Source organism: Oryctolagus cuniculus, chromosome 17 (genome assembly GCF_051225735.1).
Source record: "Oryctolagus cuniculus isolate XC-2025 breed Fujian yellow rabbit chromosome 17, ASM5122573v1, whole genome shotgun sequence".
NCBI lineage: Eukaryota > Metazoa > Chordata > Mammalia > Lagomorpha > Leporidae > Oryctolagus > Oryctolagus cuniculus.
Window position 1 is genome coordinate 21088224 of NC_142883.1, and position 19991 is coordinate 21108214.

The 19991-nt window shown below is 58.5% G+C and overlaps 1 protein-coding gene across 1 annotated transcript; it reads left to right on the plus strand.

Annotated features, from left to right (window-relative positions):
* The first annotated feature begins 4279 nt into the window (after positions 1 to 4279).
* Positions 4280 to 12663, plus strand: KRT32 (keratin 32). Its single transcript, XM_002719155.6, has 7 exons — positions 4280 to 4800; positions 5726 to 5808; positions 5989 to 6145; positions 8091 to 8252; positions 8332 to 8457; positions 9767 to 9987; positions 12255 to 12663. The coding sequence occupies exons 1-7, from the start codon at positions 4318 to 4320 to the stop codon at positions 12364 to 12366; spliced, it is 1344 nt and encodes a 447-aa protein (XP_002719201.3). The 5' UTR covers positions 4280 to 4317; the 3' UTR covers positions 12367 to 12663.
* Positions 12664 to 19991: the final 7328 nt, after the last annotated feature.

A 19991-nucleotide genomic window follows, 5' to 3' on the forward strand; every position in this document is an offset into this window, starting at 1 on the left:
GGCTGCTCCTCTTCTGATCCAGCTCTCTGCCAATGTGCCTGGAAAAGCAGTGGAGGATGGCCCAAGTGGTTGGGTCCCTGGTGTCTATTTGGGAGACCTGGATGGAGTTCCTGGCTTCAACATAGCCCAGATCTGACTATTGCAGGCATTTGAGAAATGAACCAGCAGATGGAAGATCTTTTTCTCTTTCTGTCTTTCCCCCATAACTCTGCCTTTCAAGTAAATAAAATAAGATTTTATTAAGAATTATGAGAGAGAGAGAGAAACCTCTTGCTTACTTTTTAAAAAAGATTATTTATTTGAAAGTCAGAGTTACAGAGAGAAGAGAGGCAGAGAGGCAGAGAGAGAGAGAGAGAGAGAGAGAGAGAGAGAGAGAGAGGTCTTCCTTCTGCTGGTTCACTCCCCAGTTGGCTGCAATGGCCAGAGCTGCGCTGATCTGAAGCCAGGAGCCAGGAGCTTCTTCTGGGTCTCCCACATGGGTGCAGGGGCCCAAGGACTTGGTCCATCTTCCACTGCTTTCCCAGGCCATAGCAGAGAGCTGGATTGGAAGTGGAGCAGCCGAGACTTGAACTGGCGCCCATATGTGATGTTGGCACTGCAGCAGGCGGCTTTACCCGCTACACCACAGTGCCAGCCCCTTGTTTACTCTTTCACTCCCCAAATGCCCGAGACCACCAGGGCTGAGCCAGACTGAGACCAGGAGCTGGAAACTTCTTCCATGTCTCCCACATGGGCCATCTTCTACTTTCCCAGGCAGATTACCAGGGAGCTGGGCTATGGGTGCCAGAGCCCCAACCACTTGGGCCATCACCTGCTTTCTCCCACGGTCCGCATGAGCAGGGAGTTGAAATCAGAACTGGAGCTAGGACTGAACCCCAGGTGCTCTGATAAGGGGTGTGGGCATTTAACCACGAGGCCGAATACCCACCCCCAAACTTCCTGGCCCTGAGCTCAGTTTTCCTATGTCTTTTCTCCGGGCTCACCAAGCTTCGTTCTCAAAGAAGGGACTCCTGCTTTTCTATAGGGGAGAGAGGGAGGAAGGGAGGGGGGGAGGGCAGGTCCAGGTCACCAGGGCATGTGCTGTCCTTATGGCTAGATCATGCCACCCCTCCCCGCCTCTTCCTCATTCCCCCACTGCCTTGGCTGCCTTGGCATCACTTTCCCGTCTCTCCCCAGACGCACCTGCCCAGCCGTCTGCTCTGGCGTCAGACAGCCTGGGTTACCGTGGCGGTTACTCACGCAGCGCCCTCCGGGGCTGACATACAGGCCGGAAGCATGGCCTTCCGTGGCCTTGAACGTACTCCAGTGCTTCCTTCAGGGTGGAAGACACCGCTCCTGCCAAGCGCTCACCCATAGTGCCCTTTGCTGAGGATTTCTGGGGGAAGCTGGGGTCACCCCTTCCGGGTCCTCTGCTCCTCACTTCTGCCTCCCTCCCACCTCCCCCTCCCACCTCCCCCTGCTTCCATGATTGTCCCGAGAACTCCAGCTTCTCCCCCCGCCCTGTGGTGTCTTGCCAGTTAAATCAAGGCACATGGGGGCCTAACTTTTACCCCAGGAGATTCTTTCCAGTACGGTTTTTTCACCTCCAAGATTCTCACAGCCACCAGAGGGCTTTGCTAAGCACAGGTGGCGGCCCTGCCCTCGGAGTTCTGGGTTCAGAATATCTGGGGTGAGCCTGATGAATGGTGTTTCTGAAAGGTTCCTGAGAGATCTCGAGACTGCTAGTCCAGGGACTCCGCCTGGAGAGCCACTGCCGTGCCTGGCCACAAGCATGGTGATCCTACAGCACGAAGCGGGTAAACCCACAGCCAGGGCCCTGCGTGTGTTCACTAGGGGGGCTGGTTATGGTTTTGGGGAAGGTCCAAGGAGTGTCACCCCACATTGTGTGTAACATCATCATATCTTCTCGCCTCTGATGCCCGCTCCAAACACTCCCCCCCCCCCCCCCGCACCAGGCAAGGGCACCAAGGCCCAGACAGGCACAGGGACTCCTGCGGTCACAAGGCGGTCACAATGTCTTAAGGTGTTTTCCTTTTCCTGTTCCTTTACCGACATGTCTGGGGCCGCTGTCCATCAGGGGCCGCATGGTGATGCTTCGGTCAGTGACTGCCTGCCCCTGTGACGGGGGTCCCCTGAGAGGACAACATTCAATGATGTCACACCTCTACGATGTTTGCAAGATAGCAAAATTGTACAATGTGGTGTTTCTCAGAACTCCTCCCTGTCGGCAGCGACGCTAAACTGTTTAAAAATGACAAGGACGTGTCCCCAGTATAGTTTTGGGAAGATGAGTGAATTAATAAGTGGCCACCCCACGCGTGTACGTGAAGAGTGGCGAGCCCGCAGCTTTGCAGCCAGGACTGAGCACCTCTGCCCCAGCACGTGCTGCTTTTTATTTTATTATTATTATTATTATTTCTTGACAGGCAGAGTGGACAGTGAGAGAGAGAGACAGAGAGAAAGGTCTTCCTTTGTCGTTGGTTCACCCTCCAATGGCTGCCGCGGCCGGCGCACCGCTCTGATCCGATGGCAGGAGCCAGGTACTTATCCTGGTCTCCCATGCAGGTGGCAGGGCCCAAGCACCTGGGCCATCCTCCACTGCACTCCCGGGCCACAGCAGAGGGCTGGCCTGGAAGAGGGGCAACCAGGACAGAATCCGGCGCCCCGACCGGGACTAGAACCCGGTGTGCCAGCACCGCAAGGTGGAGGATTAGCCTAGTGAGCCGCGGCGTCGGCCTATTTTATTATTATTATTTTTTAAGATTGGGGATGGGGCCGGTGCTGTGGCTCACTTGGTTAATCCCCCTGCAGCACTGGCATCCCATATGGGTGCCGGGTTCTAGTCCTGGTTGCTCCTCTTCCAGTCCAGCTCTCTGCTGTGGCCCGGGAGGGCAGTGGAGGATGGCCCAAGTGCTTGGGCCCCTGTATCAGTATGAGAGACCAGGGAGACGCACCTGGCTCCTGGCTTCAGATAGGTGTAGCTCCAGCCGTAGCAACCATTTGGGGGAATGAACCAACAGTAGGAAGACCTTCCTCTCTATCTCTCTCTCTGTCTATAACTCTACCTGTCAAATATATATATATATATATAAAGATTGGGCTATTTATTTGAAAGTCGGAGTTACAGAGAGAGGGAAAGTGAGCAAGACAGGTGTCTTCCCTCCCCTGGTTCAGTCCTCAGATGACTGCAATGGCTCAGGCTGGGCCAGGCCACAGCCAGGGGCTTCATCTGGGATAGCAGGGCCCCAGCACCTGGGCCATCTTCCGCTGCTTTCCCAGGTGCATGAGCAGGGAGCTGGATAGGAAGTGGAGCAGCTGGGGCTGGAACCAGCGCCCATATGGGATATCAGTGTTGCAGGCGGCAGCTTTACCTGCTACACCACAAAGCCTGCCCCTAGCATGTGGCTTTAAGGGAATGCCCAAGTTCTAGAACAGGGGACAGCTGCTCCTGGGCTCCTGGCTTAGCTCAGCCTAGAGCTGAAGGGCGTCCGTTCTCAAAGGACCTGCCTCTCACTCTGAGGTCCCGAAGCCAGGCCGCCTGCCCACCACCACCACGGGATAAGATAGAGCCTCTTCCAGCCCTTTCGGCGAGCCGACAGCCGGCACAGGACTTCTCTGCGCATGCGCAAGGAGAGTTGCGGGAAGGATCCGGAGACCGCGACGACGGAGCCTGTGCAGTTGGAGAAGGCCGTGGCGGCGGTCTGCTTCCCCCAGAGCAGGCTCTGCACTCTTCTCTCCGCGGGGCTTTCTGCAGTTCTCTCTCCCCCCTTAGCAGGAAGACGATGCCCATGAGGAACCCCCTGAGGTTCTTTTCCCCGCCTCGTGCATCAGACCACCACCAGTATCCGGGTAGCTCCTGTCGCCCACGCATTTCCTCTTCCTCTAGGGGATGTTTCATTGCCAGGAGCGACGGCTGCCCTGCATACTCGCAGTGTAGTGGGCAAGGCCCGCGGTGGCACAGGGCCAGGCCACTGGGGTCCCCCAGCGGCCCCACCCTACTAATGAGGGCCCCGGCCCGGAGCTGTCCTTTGAAGCTCTGTCCCAAAGCTCGTCCCTGGTGATCAATGACAGGGTCCCCAGTGCTGCTCTCGCTAAATGACCAGTCTGGCGTCTTTTATGGGGGCGGGCACTCCTTGCAGGAAACCCCATTACTGATTAATTGGTGGCTTGCTCTGGGACGGGGTGTAAACATCCACAGCCCCCCGGGGGTGGCTGTCCGGCGCGAGCCCCCTCACTCTCAGGGTATAAGAAGGGCAGGTTGAGATCGGCAGACATCCAGACAGCTGCAGAGGAAAGCAAGCAAAGCACCTTCTCGACATGACGACCTCCTGCTGCATCGCCAACAGCTCGTCGGCCTCTGCCAAGAGCTGCCCCCGGCCTTCCTCCGTCTGCTTCAGCAACGTGAGCCGCCGGCCTGAGCTGTGCCTGGGCTACGTGTGCCAGCCCACGACATCCATGTCTTCCATCTGCTTGCCCACCACCTACCAGCCAGCCAGCTGCTTCTCCAAGACCCGCCTGCCCAGCTCCTGCAGGCTCAGCAGCCACCGAGCGGCCAGCTGCGTCTCCAGCCCCGTGGGCATCTATGGCTGCTACTTCGAGGGCTCCTTCAATGGCAGTGAGAGGGAGACCATGCAGCTCCTGAACGACCGCCTGGCCAGCTACCTGGAGAAGGTGCGGCAGCTGGAGCGCGAGAACGCGGAGCTGGAGGGCAGGATCCAGGAGGCCTTGCAGACCCAGGTGGTCACCGCGGGGCCCAACTACCAGTCTTTGTTCAGGGTCATCGAGGAGTTCCAGCAGAAGGTGAGAGCAAGTGGTGACCAGCGGGCGACTGGCAGGGCAGGGAGGGTGCTGGCGCATGGCCTCCCTGATTCGAGTCTTGTTCATTTGCTAAGTTGAGTGCAGGGCAAAGAGGCCTCCCGGGGCACAGAAGTCTCTTCCGGCGTGAGCCCCCGGCCGCAGCCCTCCATGTGGGAAGAGACTGGGAGCTGGTTTCAGGGCTGCTCTGGAGCCACTGCGGGATCCCAGAGGTCCCCTTCCCCTCCTGCAGGCCTCGGTGTCTTGCCCTGTAGAGCAAGGGTCACCTTGGCCTTTATCCCGTGGTTGTCCCGAGGGTGCGGGGAGACCCCTCCCCACCCATGCTGCTCACTACATCCAAGACGAAGCATTTGTGTTTAGTTACTTTATTAAAGGATAGAGGTAGAGAGAGAGAGAGAGAGAGAGCGCGAGTGAGCGAGCGAGCGAATCTTCCATCTGCTGGCTCACTCCCCAGATGGTCTCAGCAACCAGGGCTGGGCTAGGATGAAGCCAGGAGTCTGGAACTCCATCTGGGTCTCCCACGTGGGTGCAGGGGCCCAAGGACTTGGCCCATCCTCCACTGCTTTTCCCAGGTGCATTAGCAGGGAGCTGGATAGGAAGTGGAGCAGCCAGGACTCAAACTGGTGTCCATATGGGATGCTGACTCTGCAGACAGTGGCTTAACTCACTGCGCCAGAATGCTGGCCCCAAGACGTTTGTGTCTGTGAAGAGTCAGATGCTGAGAAAACGAATCTGCAGCTCTCCAAGGACTGGCAGCTCCCTCCATGTCCCCCAGAGCTCCAGGCAGAGGGGCTCGGCAGGGACGGCTGCAGGGCTGCTGGCTCTGCCTTTGCAACGGTCTCCTCCTCATTCGAATTCTTTTCTCTCCTCTCTTCCTGGTCTCGTCCCCTCTGCCTGCCTGGGCCCCTAGATTCTGTTCACCAAGGCCGGGAACGCCAGGGTGATGGTGCAGATCGACAACGCCAAGCTGGCTGCCGACGACTTCCGGACCAAGTGAGCTTAGCCAGGGGAGGGGCTGGGGGAGCACCCGCATAGGTGGTGGGGCTCTCCCAGCACAGCCTTGGGGCAGTTTCTGTCGTTGTCACGGACGTTTGGAAAGTTCTGGCAGTTCAAGGCCTGCCCTGAGTCCTGGGCTTCGTTCCAGTTTTCATGTGCTGTGTTCTGCCCCTGCAGGTACGAGTCGGAGCTGTCCCTGCGGCAGCTGGTGGAGGCCGACATCAACAGCCTGCGCAGGGTCCTGGACGATCTGACCCTGTGCAAGTCGGACCTGGAGGCGCAGGTGGAGTCCCTGAAGGAGGAGCTGATTTGCCTCAAGAAGAACCATGAGGAGGTGAGGACAGGAGTCCCGCTGAGGGCGCCCTGGGGAGCAGAGAGGGTGGAACGTGGCTGAAGCCCCCAGGCCTGTTGCTGTGACTGTCTCCTCTCTGCAGACTGTCTGAGCTTCCTCCTCTGCACAACAGGGGTAATGTTTCACTATTATTATTACTAGTTTTTTGAAGATTTATTTATTTATTTGAAAGGCAGAGTTACAGAGAGGCAGAGGCAGAGAGAGAGAGAGAGAGAGAAAGGTCTTCCATCTGCTGGTTCACTCCCCAAATGGCCTCAATGGCTGGAGCTGAACTGATCCGAAGCCAGGAGCCAGGAGCTTCTTCTGGGTCTCCCATGTGGGTGCAGGGCCCAAGGACTTGGGCCATCTTCTGCTTTCCCAGGCCATAGCAGAGAGCTGGATTGGAAGTGGAGCAGCCGGGACTTGATCCTGTGCCCATATGGGATGCCGGCACTGCAGGTGGCGGCTTTTACCGGCTGCACAATAGTGCAGGCCTCTCATTATTATTTTTTAAAGTATTTATTTATTTGAAAGGCAGAGAGAGAGAGAGAGAGTGAGCTCTTCCATCTGCTGGTTCACTCCCTAAATGCTTGCAGCAGCCAGGGCTGGGTTATACCAAAGCCAGGAGCTAGGAACTCCATCCAGATCTCCCATGTGGGTGGCAGGGGCCCAAGCACTTGAACCATTATCTGTGTGTGGCCTTCCCAGGGGCATTAGCAGGAAGCAGGATCAGATGTGGAGCAGCCAGGTCTTGAGCCGGCCCTCCTGTATGCGGCTGTCTCAGGAGGCAGCTTGACCTGCTACATCAGCGCACAGGCCCCAGAGAGAAGGTTTTCGGACAGGGCTCCTGGGAGACTGGAACGGGTCTCATGGATCATGGCTGTGGCCCAGGTAGTGGAGATGAAACACCTGCCTGTTCGTGGGCGCTCAGAAATGTAGCCCCTTCTCTTCGGCATTTGCTGGGCTAGCTAGTGGTGTGCGCCAAGTGCTCGCCGGTGGTGACTGTGTTTGTTTTAGCCACAGCCAGGAGCAGAGGGGTGCAGTAGGGCCAGGGGTGGGTTAGATTCTGGAACGCACATCAGATGGCCTTTTCCACATCTGCAAGCTGGACTGCTGGCCCCAGCTCCTGCAAGGGGGAGGTGGATGGCGGAGGTTCTCTTCCCTTTGATGACCCCGCCCCTGCTCCCCTGCCTCTCTCCCATCCGCGCTGAGGCCACCTGCAGCCGCCTTCCTTGCTGGTGTCTCCCCCCTCTCCAACAGGTCCCCAGAGGCCCACCTGGGCCTGGTGGTTTTCCTGCTAATCTGGGTTTTTGGCCCTCGGCCCCTTGAGTTGGGATCTGGATGAACAAACACCTCTGATTCCCGGCTGGGTGTCTGTAGGCTTCGGTGAAAGGCACGCTCCGTCTCCACGGAGCACCCTGGGGCGCCTGACTCATCCCACTTAAGTCAGAGAACTGGGAACGGCCCCAAGGAGCCGCTAATGAGGCATCATCGCACAGCCCGCCAGCCCCGGTGATAACTTTCTCTCTTTGGCAGCCGGGCTGGGGAAGTGCCTGCTCCGGCTTGGGCCTTGAACCAAGTAAAGTCAAGCTCCAGGCCCCTCCTTCCCAGATAAACGCAGGCTGGAAGGGTGATTGGGAAACTGGGGGTACGGATTTCTCACTGGGGCCCCAAATGGCTCAGACAAACCCTAGCACTGCAGTTGGCTTCTGCCAGAAGTGGCGCCGGGCGCCGTGTAGGAGGGCGCCTCCCAGTGCGGGGATGTCTGACTGGAGCCAGGAGACCCTGGGGATTCTGCAGGGTGCACTGTGGCCGTCAGGGGGCCCCTCGCACCTTTAGATCGTCAGCACCTTTTGTTGCAGCTGTTCTTGTCTCCCTCGGGAGGAGAGCTAGGACTGGGTGATTTTCACACTTGCTGGGGGGGGGGGGGGCTCTTGTGCCTTTTCAGGAAGTCAACACCCTCCGATGCCAACTCGGGGACCGCCTTAACATCGAGGTGGACGCCGCGCCCCCTGTGGACCTGACCAAGATACTGGAGGAGATGCGGTGTCAGTACGAGACGGTGGTGCAGAGCAACCTCAGGGACGTGGAGGAATGGTTCAACACGCAGGTGGGCCTCTCGCAGGGCGTCTCCTCTGCTCTGCGTCCCTGGGAAGATGCCCCCAACCTTCCCCGTCTCCCCACTGCAGATGGAGGAGCTTAACCAGCAGGTGACCACAAGCTCCGGGCAGCTTCAGAGCTACCAGTCGGACATCATTGACCTGCGCCGCACGGTCAACGCGCTGGAGATCGAGCTGCAGGCCCAGCACAGCCTGGTGAGTGCCGCGGGTGGGCAGCGCGGCCCCTGCTGTCCGTCTGAGGCAGCACCGAGCAAAGGGGCAGGCAGCCAGGGAGGAGGAAGTGGAGGCCCAGGTGTCAGCTGGCCGGGATGCTCACCCCGCCGCCCTGTCCTGGAGGGAAGGTTTTTGTGGGGTGAGCTCAGGGACCACAGGCGCTTCGCACCAGAGGAGGGTGAGGTGGACGCTGTCCAGCAGGACGCCCCGGGAAGGCTCGTCCTCTGCTGAGCCTGCCCTTCAACCCGTAGTGTTCAAGGGCATGCACAGGGATGAGAGTCAAAACTCCTGCCACCCACGGACTTCTCTGGGCCAACTGGATCAGAGTCTCTGGAGGTGGGGACGGGGCGTGGCTATTTTTAGGGCTCCCATGTGGCTAACGCGCAGCCAGGGTTGGAAACCACTCTTATTTATTTATTTGTTTGAGAGGCAGACAGATAGAGATAGAGAGAGAGAGATAGCCCCCATTTGCTGGGTCTCTCCTCAAATGCCCCCAACTGCCGAAGCTGGGTTAAGCTGGAGCCAGGAGCTTGCAACTCCATCCAGGTCTCCCATGGGAGTGGCAGGGACCCTGCCCTTGAGCCCTCACCTGCTGCCTCCCAGGGTGTGCATGAGCAGGAAGCTGGAGTCAGAAGCAGAGCTGGGACTTGGGCACTCTGAGGTGGCACTCGGGGCTCCCAAGTGGCACCTGGACTGCTTGTGCCAAATGCTCACCCCAAGGACCACTGTTCTCAGTGGCGCCACAGGAGGCACTTGGTGAACCTCAGATCTCAGTCACCAGAGGTCGTAGAAGGAACAAGGTTATGCACAACCAGATGTAAGACTTGGTTCAAATTGTGTGTGCGTGTTTTTTTTTTTTTTTATTTGAGAGGCGGAGTTACAGACCGAGTGAGAGAGACACAGAGAGAGAGAGAGATCTTCCACCCACTGGCCCCAAATGGCTGCAAAGGCCAGAGCTGGGCCGATCCAAAGCCAGGAGCTTCTTCTGGGTCTCCCACGCAGGTGCAAGGACCCAAGGACTTGGGCCATCTTCCAGCAGAGAGCTGGATCAGAAGTGGAGCAGCTGGGACTTGAACCGGCACCCATATGGGATGTTGGCACTGCAGGCAGTGCCCACTATGCCCACTATGCTCACTATGCCACAGCACCAGCTCCCCAAATCGTGGACTTATCACGAACCTTGAACAAGTTGCCCAGTGACTTAGCGAGGGAGGGGTTATTTCCAACACCACACAGAGTCTTGGTTCTTCTTGGCTTCGCTTCTCACGGTTCTGATTTTCCTGTGTGTTAGAGAGACTCCCTGGAAAACACGCTGACAGAGACGGAGGCCCGCTACGGCTCCCAGCTGGCCCAGATGCAGGGGCTCATCAACAACGTGGAGTCGCAGCTGGGTGAGATCCGGGCGGACCTGGAGCGGCAGAACCAGGAGTACCATGTGCTGCTGGATGTCAAGGCCCGGCTGGAGGCGGAGATCAACACGTACCGGACCCTGTTGGAGAGCGAGGACTGCAGGTGAGTGATCCTGCTGAGGCTTGCCCTCCAGGGGCCATCAGCTTAGAACCCCGTCAAGATTAAGAAGCCATTGGAGGGGAGGGTGTGTGGCGCAGCAGGTTAAGCTGCCACCTGTCCATTGGGAGGAAGTCGGGCCGGTGAGACAAGGCCTCTGCTGTCGCGTTGGTTCCGTGTGTTTAGGGAGAGAGGCGGCCGGGCCATGGGGAGCCCTCTTTGGCTGGCAGAGATGACAGAAGGTAGCTTCCTGTGACTGAGCAGTGGTGAGCAGCCGGGCAGGCAGGGCCATCCGGGGCCGGTTCTTGGAGAACCACAAAGGCCACACAGGGGAGGAGAGCTCTACCTGACAGGCAGGGGGAGGGGCGATGGAACTAGCTGAGCCCTGCCCCCCCCCCCCCCCCCCCCATGGTAGGCGTCTGGAATGCAGTGCCGCCAGCATACGTGTTTAGTCCATGCTCAGCACATAGTCGAGGTGCAGGGAGCGTTTCTTGGCTGAGTCAATGAAACCTCACAGCTACTCTGTCAGGGAGGTCACCCCGAGGGCAGCGGGGAGAACTGAGAAGAAGCAGGACCAGGTGGGGACACTGTCAAGGGGGCCCTGGCCATGGCCTGGTTGAGCCGAGGCGAGGGCCTGCAGGAGGGCGGTGGAGGCATCGGCCCCCAGTGCTCTGCAGGCAGAGTCCGCAGGACTGGGGGGCTGCCTGGAGGCGGGGTACCTCTGGGCGATGCACACCTGGCGGGAGGATGCCTGTTGTAGCAGTTTCTATTCCACAGCTAAGCTTGCTTCTCTTCTCCGGGGCAAGCATGGCAAAGCCAAAGGTTTGCAAGGCCCAGGCTGTTAGCTCACATCGTGACATGGTCGTGGGGGCCCAGCAGAGAGCTCCAGCCCCACGCACGGAGGGCAGTGCCGACCGCTCGGGGCCACGTGGACCCTGGGAGCAGGAGGGCCAGCGGCGCTGGGTCTTCTGATTGTTTGAGGGAGGCTGGGAATCTGGAGTTCTTAAATGTTACATTCTCCTGATTTTTTAAATATTAAAAAAGCCTATAAAACGCGATTTAATAGAAATTAAAGAAACATATAGTACTAGTCAAATGAAGCGCATCTCAGGCTGCCAGTGGGTCTGAGCCATTTGGTCTCCGGCCAGCGTCCAATGCGTTGCTGCCGGTCTCGAGCCCACACCTGCCGGCCTCTGAGGTCATCCCTCTTCCTTTCACCGTGTGCTGATTGTTGCTCCTAATGAGCACATTCTTCGTTAAGCACCTGCTCTGTGCCAGCTCTGCAGGGTGGGCATCCGTCCTCGGCTGCCCAGCAGCAGAGACCGACCGCGGCAGAATCAGCGCCAGTCTCTGCGGAAGGGAGCGTGGGGTGGTGCACGGGCATCTGACTCTCAGCAGTGGGGGCTTCCAGGAGGAGGTGGCAGCTGGGCTGGGCTCCGAAAGGCCTTTCACTCCGCTTTCTCTTCTAGAATAAAACACCTGAGGCTGTTAATTTATAAAGAAAAGGGGTTTGCTTTGGCTCGCGGTTGTGGAGGCTGGGAGGTATTGGCTTCTGCCTGGCTTCCGGTGAGGGCTGTGTGCTGCTCCCTGCGTGGTGAGAACGCGGGTGAGAGAAGAAGCAGGAGAGAGCTGGGCCGGGGGTGGGGGGGCTCGCTTTGTAGCCGTCTGCTCTGGCAATAACCAGGCCACTCTCCTGGGAACCACAGGCAGCCTATCCTGAGGGTGGGGCCCCCTGAGCTCAGCTCTGAAGGACCCCAGCATCTCCCATCACTGGGAGTCAAGTTTCAAACTGGAGGCTTGGCCGGACACAGACCACATCCAAGCCACAGCAGAAGAGAAGAAACTGACTAGGGGTGGGGAGAGGGCAGAGTGTTTTAGAAATAGGAGCCGGGGCTGAAGCCCCGGGCCGAGCAGCATGGTCCATGGAGGAACTGGGAGGAGTTCTGAGCACCCAGGGCTGAGTGGAAGGGGCCTGGAGCTGAGGCTGGGCTGAGAGGTGGGGGCAGGGTTATCACGCAGGTCCTACCGGGAAGGCTACTCCTTATTCTGGGCACCGACAGGAGCCTCTGCAGGTGTTAAGCAGGGGAGGGACAGGACGAGATGGAGCAGGGCAGGAGAGGGGCTGGGCAGGTAGCACAGGTACAGATGACAGGGATGCTGGGTGGAGAAGACACCCAGTGGGTGTGTCTGAGGGCATCTGGGGCAGCTGGGGCGGCATCTGCTGCCGAGCTGGGCCCCGCACCAATCTCCGCCACTGTGGCTTTCTCCCGCAGGACGCCCTGTAATCCATGCGCAGCTTCCTCCGTGCCCCCTTGTGTGCCCTCTCCCTCGGTGCCCCGCACCATCTACGTGCCTTGCACGCCCTGTCCCCAGGGCTGCCACTGAAGTCCCTCTGCGCTGCGGATCCTGCCTGCTGCTGCTGCCTCCTTAGACCGAGCCCGGCCCCATCTTGGTGCTCGCTCGAAGAGCAGGGCCGGCCTGGCCAGCAAGGAAGACCTTGAGCCGGACCAGCAGGTGGACCATCTGCAGCATCTTCTCCTCCTACAGGGGGCGCCCTCACCTCCCTTGCTTCAAAACCTCCTCTTCTCTTTCCATGGGTGCTCTTTTCTTGCTGTCTGTGTTCCTTGAAAGAACATGCATTCTTAGATAACTGGCAAATAAAGCTTCTTTCTTGCAAACGCATCATTCTGTAGTTGTCATGTGTGCTGCTGTATCCACAGCCAGCTCTGCGCCACTGGGCTCGACAGCAGGTCCCTCCTGCTTCCGGGGAAGCTTGACAGGTGCTCACTGGAAGGGCCGCTTGGAGCCAGGCAGTCGGTCCAGAGCCAGGTAGTAAATGAATACAGAGGAAAGGGAGACACCGATGCCAGAAACCTAGGCCAAACTACAGTAACTGGGGATCCTACTGGAATGAATCCCTCCCTGCGTCTCATTACAGCCGGTACAATGGGATCATTCACTCCTTCCTGCAATAAGTCTCTGAGTGCCTACTGAGCTCAGGTTCCGTGTTAGGGGCTGGCTGGGCCGGGTGTTGGTCCTGGATGCCTTGTTAATAATGCCTTGTTTAATTCTTGCAACAACCTATGAAAAGGCTCCATGATCTCAACATGAGGAGGAAACTGAAGCCAAATGAGGCTAAGAAAGTTGCCCGAGTGGTCGACCCAGGGCTCAAATCGAAGCCCCCGGACTCCACAGATGCTCAGCCAGCCCACAGGCAGCGTCCTCAATATTTGCAAACTGCAGCTGGGTGCAGGGCTTGCAAAAGGTCCATGTGACCCTCATCATCTAAACACTTGGGGTGGGAGGGGAGCTCAGGCCAGAGTGTGTGTGGCCCCCCTCCTCCTTCCTCACCCAGGCCCAGGGAGCAGTGGCGCTGTCATAGCGACACCGCCACCAAGAACTGCTCCCACTCTGAGCGCTTCCAGTGCCCCAAGTCCCGGGGTGAGGGTATTCTAGAAATGAACTCAGGCATCGTGCGGCATCGTGTCCATTGTGTGCAGGGGAAACAGCCACAGACAGTGGCTGAGTCCATGTAAGGATCTGAACCCCAGTCCAGCTGCCCAGCAGCGTTAACCATTCTGCTACACTGCCCTACCCAGGAAGCCTGCACACTCGCAGAGACTGGGAGAAGGTAAGCGTGGGGGGATCTGAAAAGGCGTCTTGTAACAGGAAGCATTGACGGGGACCACGGGGCTGGAATAGATGGGTATAGCACCCGACAGGTGCACGTGGGGGTCTGTGGGGCAGCCGAGGTCAGGCTTGGCTGAGGCTGTGGGTTCCGGCAGGAGACTGCTGGGAGTAAAGCTCAAAGGAGAGGAGCGCACTGGCTGGTGGGAGGCCTCAGGGGTCCCCTGCAGGGCCTGGACTGTCTCTCAAGGGCAGTGGGAGGGCTGCTGCAGGCCTGGGGCCCAGGGATGACATGACTGGAGTGGTATTTCAGAAAGCTTCCCCCAGGGAGGCTCAGGGGCAGGGAGAAAGCTGACGGAGAGTCTGTGCGAGAGGCTCTCAGGGTCTTAGTAAGGGCGATGGCAGTGGCCACAGAAAAATAAGGCTCCACTCCGAAAGATGCGGTGCGCAGTGGCCGTGCACTGCGGCAGGTAAAGGGGAGAGAGCCGGAAGCATCTCCCTCCACCTCACTCTCCAAATGCATGGTTCTGCCTTAATGAGCTGAGAGGAAATCCCTACCTAAGTATCTGCCCTCTGGCTTTGCCAAGAGGTGGTGAGAAATGCATTGGCTCCAGAGGCTGTCCGTGGGTTCCCTGGACCGATGTGGTCCTGCAAGACCCCCCACCTCCCCGCAGACAGGGCCCTTAGCCTGATGGGGCCCTAGCTCGGCACGGTGCTCCTGGTTGGTGGCTGGGTAAGACTTTAATGAGCTGAAATGCCAGGGGGAGGCCTTCTGTCCTCAGAACTGCAGGCGAGTGTATTTCTAGAATACACTCAACTCGAGCGAAGCAACAGACCAGGCCGACCAAATCTTTGGCTGGAGCAATTGTTCTGTCCAATATGGTAGCCACCGTCCACGTGGTTGTCCCCTTTGTAAGGAAAGACAATTCGGTACAACTGTAGAGTTCAGTTCCCCGGTTGCACCAGGCCCCCGTGGCTAAGGGGTTCCCCACAGGACTAAGCAGACGGGGAGGATTCCTAACATCGCGGGGAGCTCCCCCGGACAGGGCCAGCCTACACTGGCGGAACCGGCAGGCGCCTTGCAGCCGCCGTGGCCCAGCCTCTGCCGCCGTACAGACAAGGAGTCTAAGACCCCGAGGGGTGGAAAGATGCGCTCACAGGCCCACGGCCGACAGGTGGGAATGGGAGCCAAGTGCCAGACGCCAAGCCCTGCAGCTCTCCCCAGCGCCTCCCGCTCTCCCCCAGCACCTGGGGTTTATTATTGTTTCAGGCTAATAAATATTTCCCCATGAATGGAGGTGTTTGCTTTGAGAGGCTGAAACTCTTCCCTGGGAATCCAGGGAACCAGCAACCTCCGACTCAGAATCTGCTTAGCCTCGAGGGTGCGGCTCTGTAGCAGCAAAGACCAGGGCCGCGGCCAAGAAGCAGGCGCAACCGCCCAGGGGATGCCAGCCTGGAACCCAGGGCTCGGGGCCCCTTTGGGACTTCCACAGGCTCCCCATTGCCCTCAGCTGTACCTGTGGGTCACTCCGACTTGCCAAGACCTGTCTGACCACCCAAAGCCTGCTAACGCTTTTTATGTGAAACCGAGCCTCAGAGCCCAGGGCCAGGAGTGCCGTCTCCCTGCTGGAGACGGATGGCCAGGACTGTCTGTGTCTGGATGGTACTTCCAAGCTGGAGGCCTCAGGAGCTGTCCCCTCCCTGTCCAGCCCCCCAGTCTTACTGCTGAGCGGTGAAGCCGCGAGTGCAGGCTTGGAGGAGCACTTAGGCCTGCGCTCCGCACACAGCGGTTCTTACATCACGACATTGGGATTTAACTCACTCTGGTTTACAGGGAAGCGTGGGCAGGGCTGGGCTCAAGCCGTGAACACTCTGGCTTATTTGATGTCTGGGAGGAACTCCCACAGGTACCAGGCGTCCCCCAGTGGGAGTGGGAAAGGAAGCACTTGCTTCAAGTCCCAGCTTTCCCTGGGGCCATTAAGCAGCTTGGGCCTGGCACCTGCCACTCACCGACCCAGGGCAAGGCCTCTCTCTGAGGTCTGGGAGTGAGGGTCTATGGGACAGAATTGCCCCTCAGGGAAACCTGGCTTCCCAGACAAAGACCCAGGAGTCAGGCATAGGGCTGAGAGATGGGTCAGTGTATGGACTTAGACGGCTTAGAACAAATCTCTTCCCACTCCCTGTACTAGGAAAGCTTGGTACAATAATACTTGCTTTGTTTTGTTTTAAAGCTTTATTTATTTATTCAAAAGGCAGAGTTACAGAGAGGCAGAGGCAGAGAGAGAGAGAGAGAGAGAGAGAGAGAGAGGTTTTCACTCACTGGTTTACTTCTCACAATGGCTAGAGCAGCGCTGATCTGAAGCCAGGAGCCAGGAGCTTCCTCTAGGTCTCCCACATGGGTGCAGGAACCCAAGGACTTGGGCCATCTTCCACTGCTTTCCCAGGCCACAGCAGAGAGCTGGATCGGAAGTGGAGCAGCTGGGTCTCGAACCGGCACCCATATGGGATGCTGGCACTGCAGGTAGCAGCTTTACCTGCTATGCTACAATGCCAGCCCCAACTTGGTACAATACTTGTAATGAGCTAAACAGGGACATGCCTCTTTCATGCTGTAACCAGGAACCTCACCAATAAGAAAACAATTCTTTCTGTTTTGTAAATGTTAAATATTTATTTATTTTTAACATGTTTATTTATTTTTATTTACCTGAAAGGCAGAGCAATAAGGGGGGGGGGTTAAGAGTGGGGGGAAAGAGAGAGAGAGAGAGATCAATCTTCCATCTGTTGGTTCACGTCCAATTGCTGCAACAGCAGGGGCTAGGCCAGGCCAAAGCCAGGAGCTGGGGCCTCCATCAGGATCTCCCATGTGGGTGGCAGGGATCCAAGTACTTGGGCATCTTCCACTGCTTCCCTAGGTGTGGACAGGAAGCTGGATTGGCAGCAGAGCTGGGGCCGGACCCCAGGCCCTCCCAGAGGGATGCAGGCTTCACGAGTAGGCTCACTGCTGCCCCACAATGCCCACCCCTATTTATTTATGTGAGAGTCGGAGACACAGAAATGGGGGTGGTGGAGAGAGAGAGCAAGAGAGCGAGAGAGCGCGCTCCCATTTGCTTGTTCGCTCGGTAAGTGCCCACAGTGGCCAGAATGGGGCAGAGCGGAGACCTGGAGCTGGGAACTCCGTCCAGGTCTCCCATGCGGGTGGCAGGACCCAACTGCCGGCGCCATCACTGGGCTTGCTAGGGTGCACTTTAGCGGGGAGCGGGGGCCAGGTGTGGGAGCAGGGGTCGCAGCCCTGACCCTCAGATAAGCGACGCAGGCGTCTTTCCCCGTATTTTAACCGCCAGGCCGGAGGCCCACTCCGTGCTTTGCAGAATTTAACACTTGAATCTAATGCTCTCAATGTGGCTAAACAGCAAGTCCCCAAAGATCCTCTGATGTCTGTCTTCCTGAGCGACGGGTCGAGGTAATTGCTGCTCCACCCAGCAGCCTCTCTCAGCCACAGCAAGTGAGCGACACACACAGGAGCAGCTGGCCATCAGGGAGCGCTCAGCCGCTTTGGTTTCGGGAGCGCTGGGCTGCAGCGAGTCTGCCTGAGCTGTCTCTGTGCCTCTCTGCCTCTGTTTCACAGGCTGTTGGCCCCCCCCCCCCCCCCCGCCAAGGCCTGGGCGGGGCTCTCAGTGCTTGTAAGTGTCCGTGGAAGGAAATCGCAACAAATCCCGCCTCTCTGACATTCCCCGAGGACAAGGGCGGCCGGGTCACTGTTCGGAGCTCTGCTGAGGCTCAAGTTTGAGAAACAGCAGCGGCAGCGGCACAGCAGAGCCAGCCCACGGGCGCCTTTGCTTCAGAGGTTCCGGTGCACGTCCAGCCCTGGTCGCCGGGTGCTGGCGGCGTGGATTCCGGGGGTCCTGCTCCCGCCCCTGTCCTCTGACTGTGCAGCAGACTGGAGTCTTCCCTGTGCTCCAATTTGGAGGCCGCACTCCCTGGGCTGTGGGAAGCAGGGGGCGGCAAACCACAGCTCCCAGGTCCGGTGCAGCTGCCGCCTGTCCCGGTGAATGAGGTTCTTATCCCACGCTGTTTGTTTCTGCGCTGTTTGTGCTACAGTGGCAGAGGGCGGCCCTGGTCCAGGCATGGCTCTGGCACCGCCTTGCCGAGAGAGGAAGGCTGTGCGAAGGCCGCTGTGGAGGGCTCAGCTCCAGGAGGATGCCTGGAGGCCCGGCAGAAGGACCAGGAGGTAGGAGAGCAATTAGGAAAAGGCGCTCACAGCCTTGCTCAGGGGCCGGGACCAGTGAGAGCTGCAGGTCTTCGCCTGGAGTTTGCACATGGGAGCTGCCCCGTCCCCAGGCAGTCTTCTGTCCTGCAGCTGACCTGGACCCTGCACTGAATGAAAGAACCGTGCACCTAGAATCTTGTAAAAGCAGTGTTGCCTCAGGCGCCTCAGGGGTTCTAGTCCACCTCCCCATATAGGGATGGTGAAACTGGGCCCAGAGAGAGGAGATTGTGATGGACACAGAAGGAAGGTGCAGGGAAAGTGTTTTAGAGGCTGTGTCCTGAGGGTCCCTGGGAGTCACGGAAGGGCATTTTACAGATGAGGCCATGGGGGCGGGGTGGGAAGTGACCGCCAGGTGGCGCTGTTCCTCGGAGCCCGTGCAGCCGGGTGGGAGCTCAAGTTCCGTGTGCTGTATCTCAGGGTTTTGTTTTCTTTCAGGTAGTAAGTAAGTGGAAAGTGAAGAGAGACGACTCTGCATGGTCTCCCTTATATGATAAAGTCAAAGCAGGGACAACTGTGGGACCGTCTGCGGCAGGACGACGGCGACATGGCGCTACTGCCGCGGCCCTGCTGCCCTGGTGGTTACGTCTTTTTTTTTTTTTTTTTTTTTTTTAAGATTTACTTATTTATTTGAGAGGCAGAATGAGTGAGTGAGAGAAAGAGAGAGAATCTTCCATCTGCTGGTTCATTCCTCAAATGGCTGCAACAGCCTAGGCTGGGCCAGGCCAAAGCCAGGAGCCAGGAACGCCCTAGGCTCCTGCTAGGGAAGCAGGGGTCCAAGCACTTGGGCCATCATCCACTGTCTTTCCAGGTGCATCAGCAGGGAGCTGGATGGAGGCATGGAAGCCAGGACTCCACCAGTGCTCTGATCTGGGACGTTGGTATCACAAGTGGTGGCTTAACCCACTGTGCCGCAACGTTGGCTCCCAAAAGAAGCATTGCTTTTCTTCAATTGAAAAAAAAAAAAAAAGCAACCCATAACGATCAAATCCGGCTTGGCCGCCCTGTCCTTCTGCCAGCCCCAGCTCGGTTTTGGGTTGTCCCATAGCTGAAGGATCGTGAGTGGCCTTGGGGAAATGCTTCCCGAGGAGTCCCTTGGCTGAGGCTCAGGGACTGTGGCGACCACAGACTCCCGCTGCAGGAAGTGGCTCCAAGCCAGCGTGGCCTGACCTGCCGCACATCACCGGATGGTGGCGCTGTCTTCCCCCAGGCTCTCAGGCGCCCGTGGGGCTGTGTAGCGAGGCAGTGCCGCGGTTCCTGGCCCCTGCAGGCTGGAGAGCGGCCTTTGCCGCTCAGGGCTACCTGCCCCACGCGCACTGCTTGTCCTCAGCTTTCTGACGGTCTGTGAGGCTGCCGTCGCTCTGAGAAACAAACTGGAGCAGAAACCAAGGCCAGCCGCTGTGCTCCGAGTAAACACGTGCTGGGCCGGGGTCGGGAGAGGGAAGCACCTTCGGTCCTGCTGGGGCTGTGCTGTCCAACGCCATGCAGCACCCCCTCCCCGGCAAGGGTACCTGCACCCCTGGAGCACCCCCCCCCCACAGCAGCTCCTCCCTGGTGCCCCCAGAGACTGTTTGTGGGGCTGGGGGACCATCCTGTGATGGCGGATGAGAGGGAGGTGGATCGGAGAGACTCACCAGGGCTGAAGCGCGCCTTGCCGGTCGTCTGCACCCAGACCCGGCACGGCGGACCCTCCGGCTTCTCACGGCTCCCACTTGCTGGGGTTGTCAAGGACTTCGCTCTCCTGCTTGGGAACCGCCATCCTTCTTCTGTCCCTGGCCAATCCACGGACGATGCCCGTGAGTCTGCTGCTGGCATCTCACGGGGGTGTGATGGGGATGCCGCCTGTGAGCTACAGCTGTGACTGTTTTGATGAGCAGGATGGGAGAGAGACAAAGAGAACAGAAAAGAGAGGCATTTGTATGTGAACTTGGGTCTCAGCACCCACGCGTGTGTGTGGGTTGCAAAGCACGTTACGTCGTTCTAACTCAGGTTGCGCTCACGAGAGTTGGGGCACATGGTCGGTGTGTTGCGTTCCCAGCTGAGGACCTGGGGCACAGCGAGCCGGCTGCCCTGGCCTGGCCCACCGGTGGCTGAGCGGCAGTGCCAGGGGCACAAG

Coding starts and splice junctions, on each gene's coding strand:
- KRT32 (XM_002719155.6), top strand. CDS start 4,318: ATGACGACCTCCTGCTGCATCGCCAACAGCTCGTCGGCCTCTGCCAAG. Junction 6,146..8,090: donor TCAAGAAGAACCATGAGGAG/GTGAGGACAGGA, acceptor GTGCCTTTTCAG/GAAGTCAACACCCTCCGATG. Junction 8,458..9,766: donor TGCAGGCCCAGCACAGCCTG/GTGAGTGCCGCG, acceptor CCTGTGTGTTAG/AGAGACTCCCTGGAAAACAC.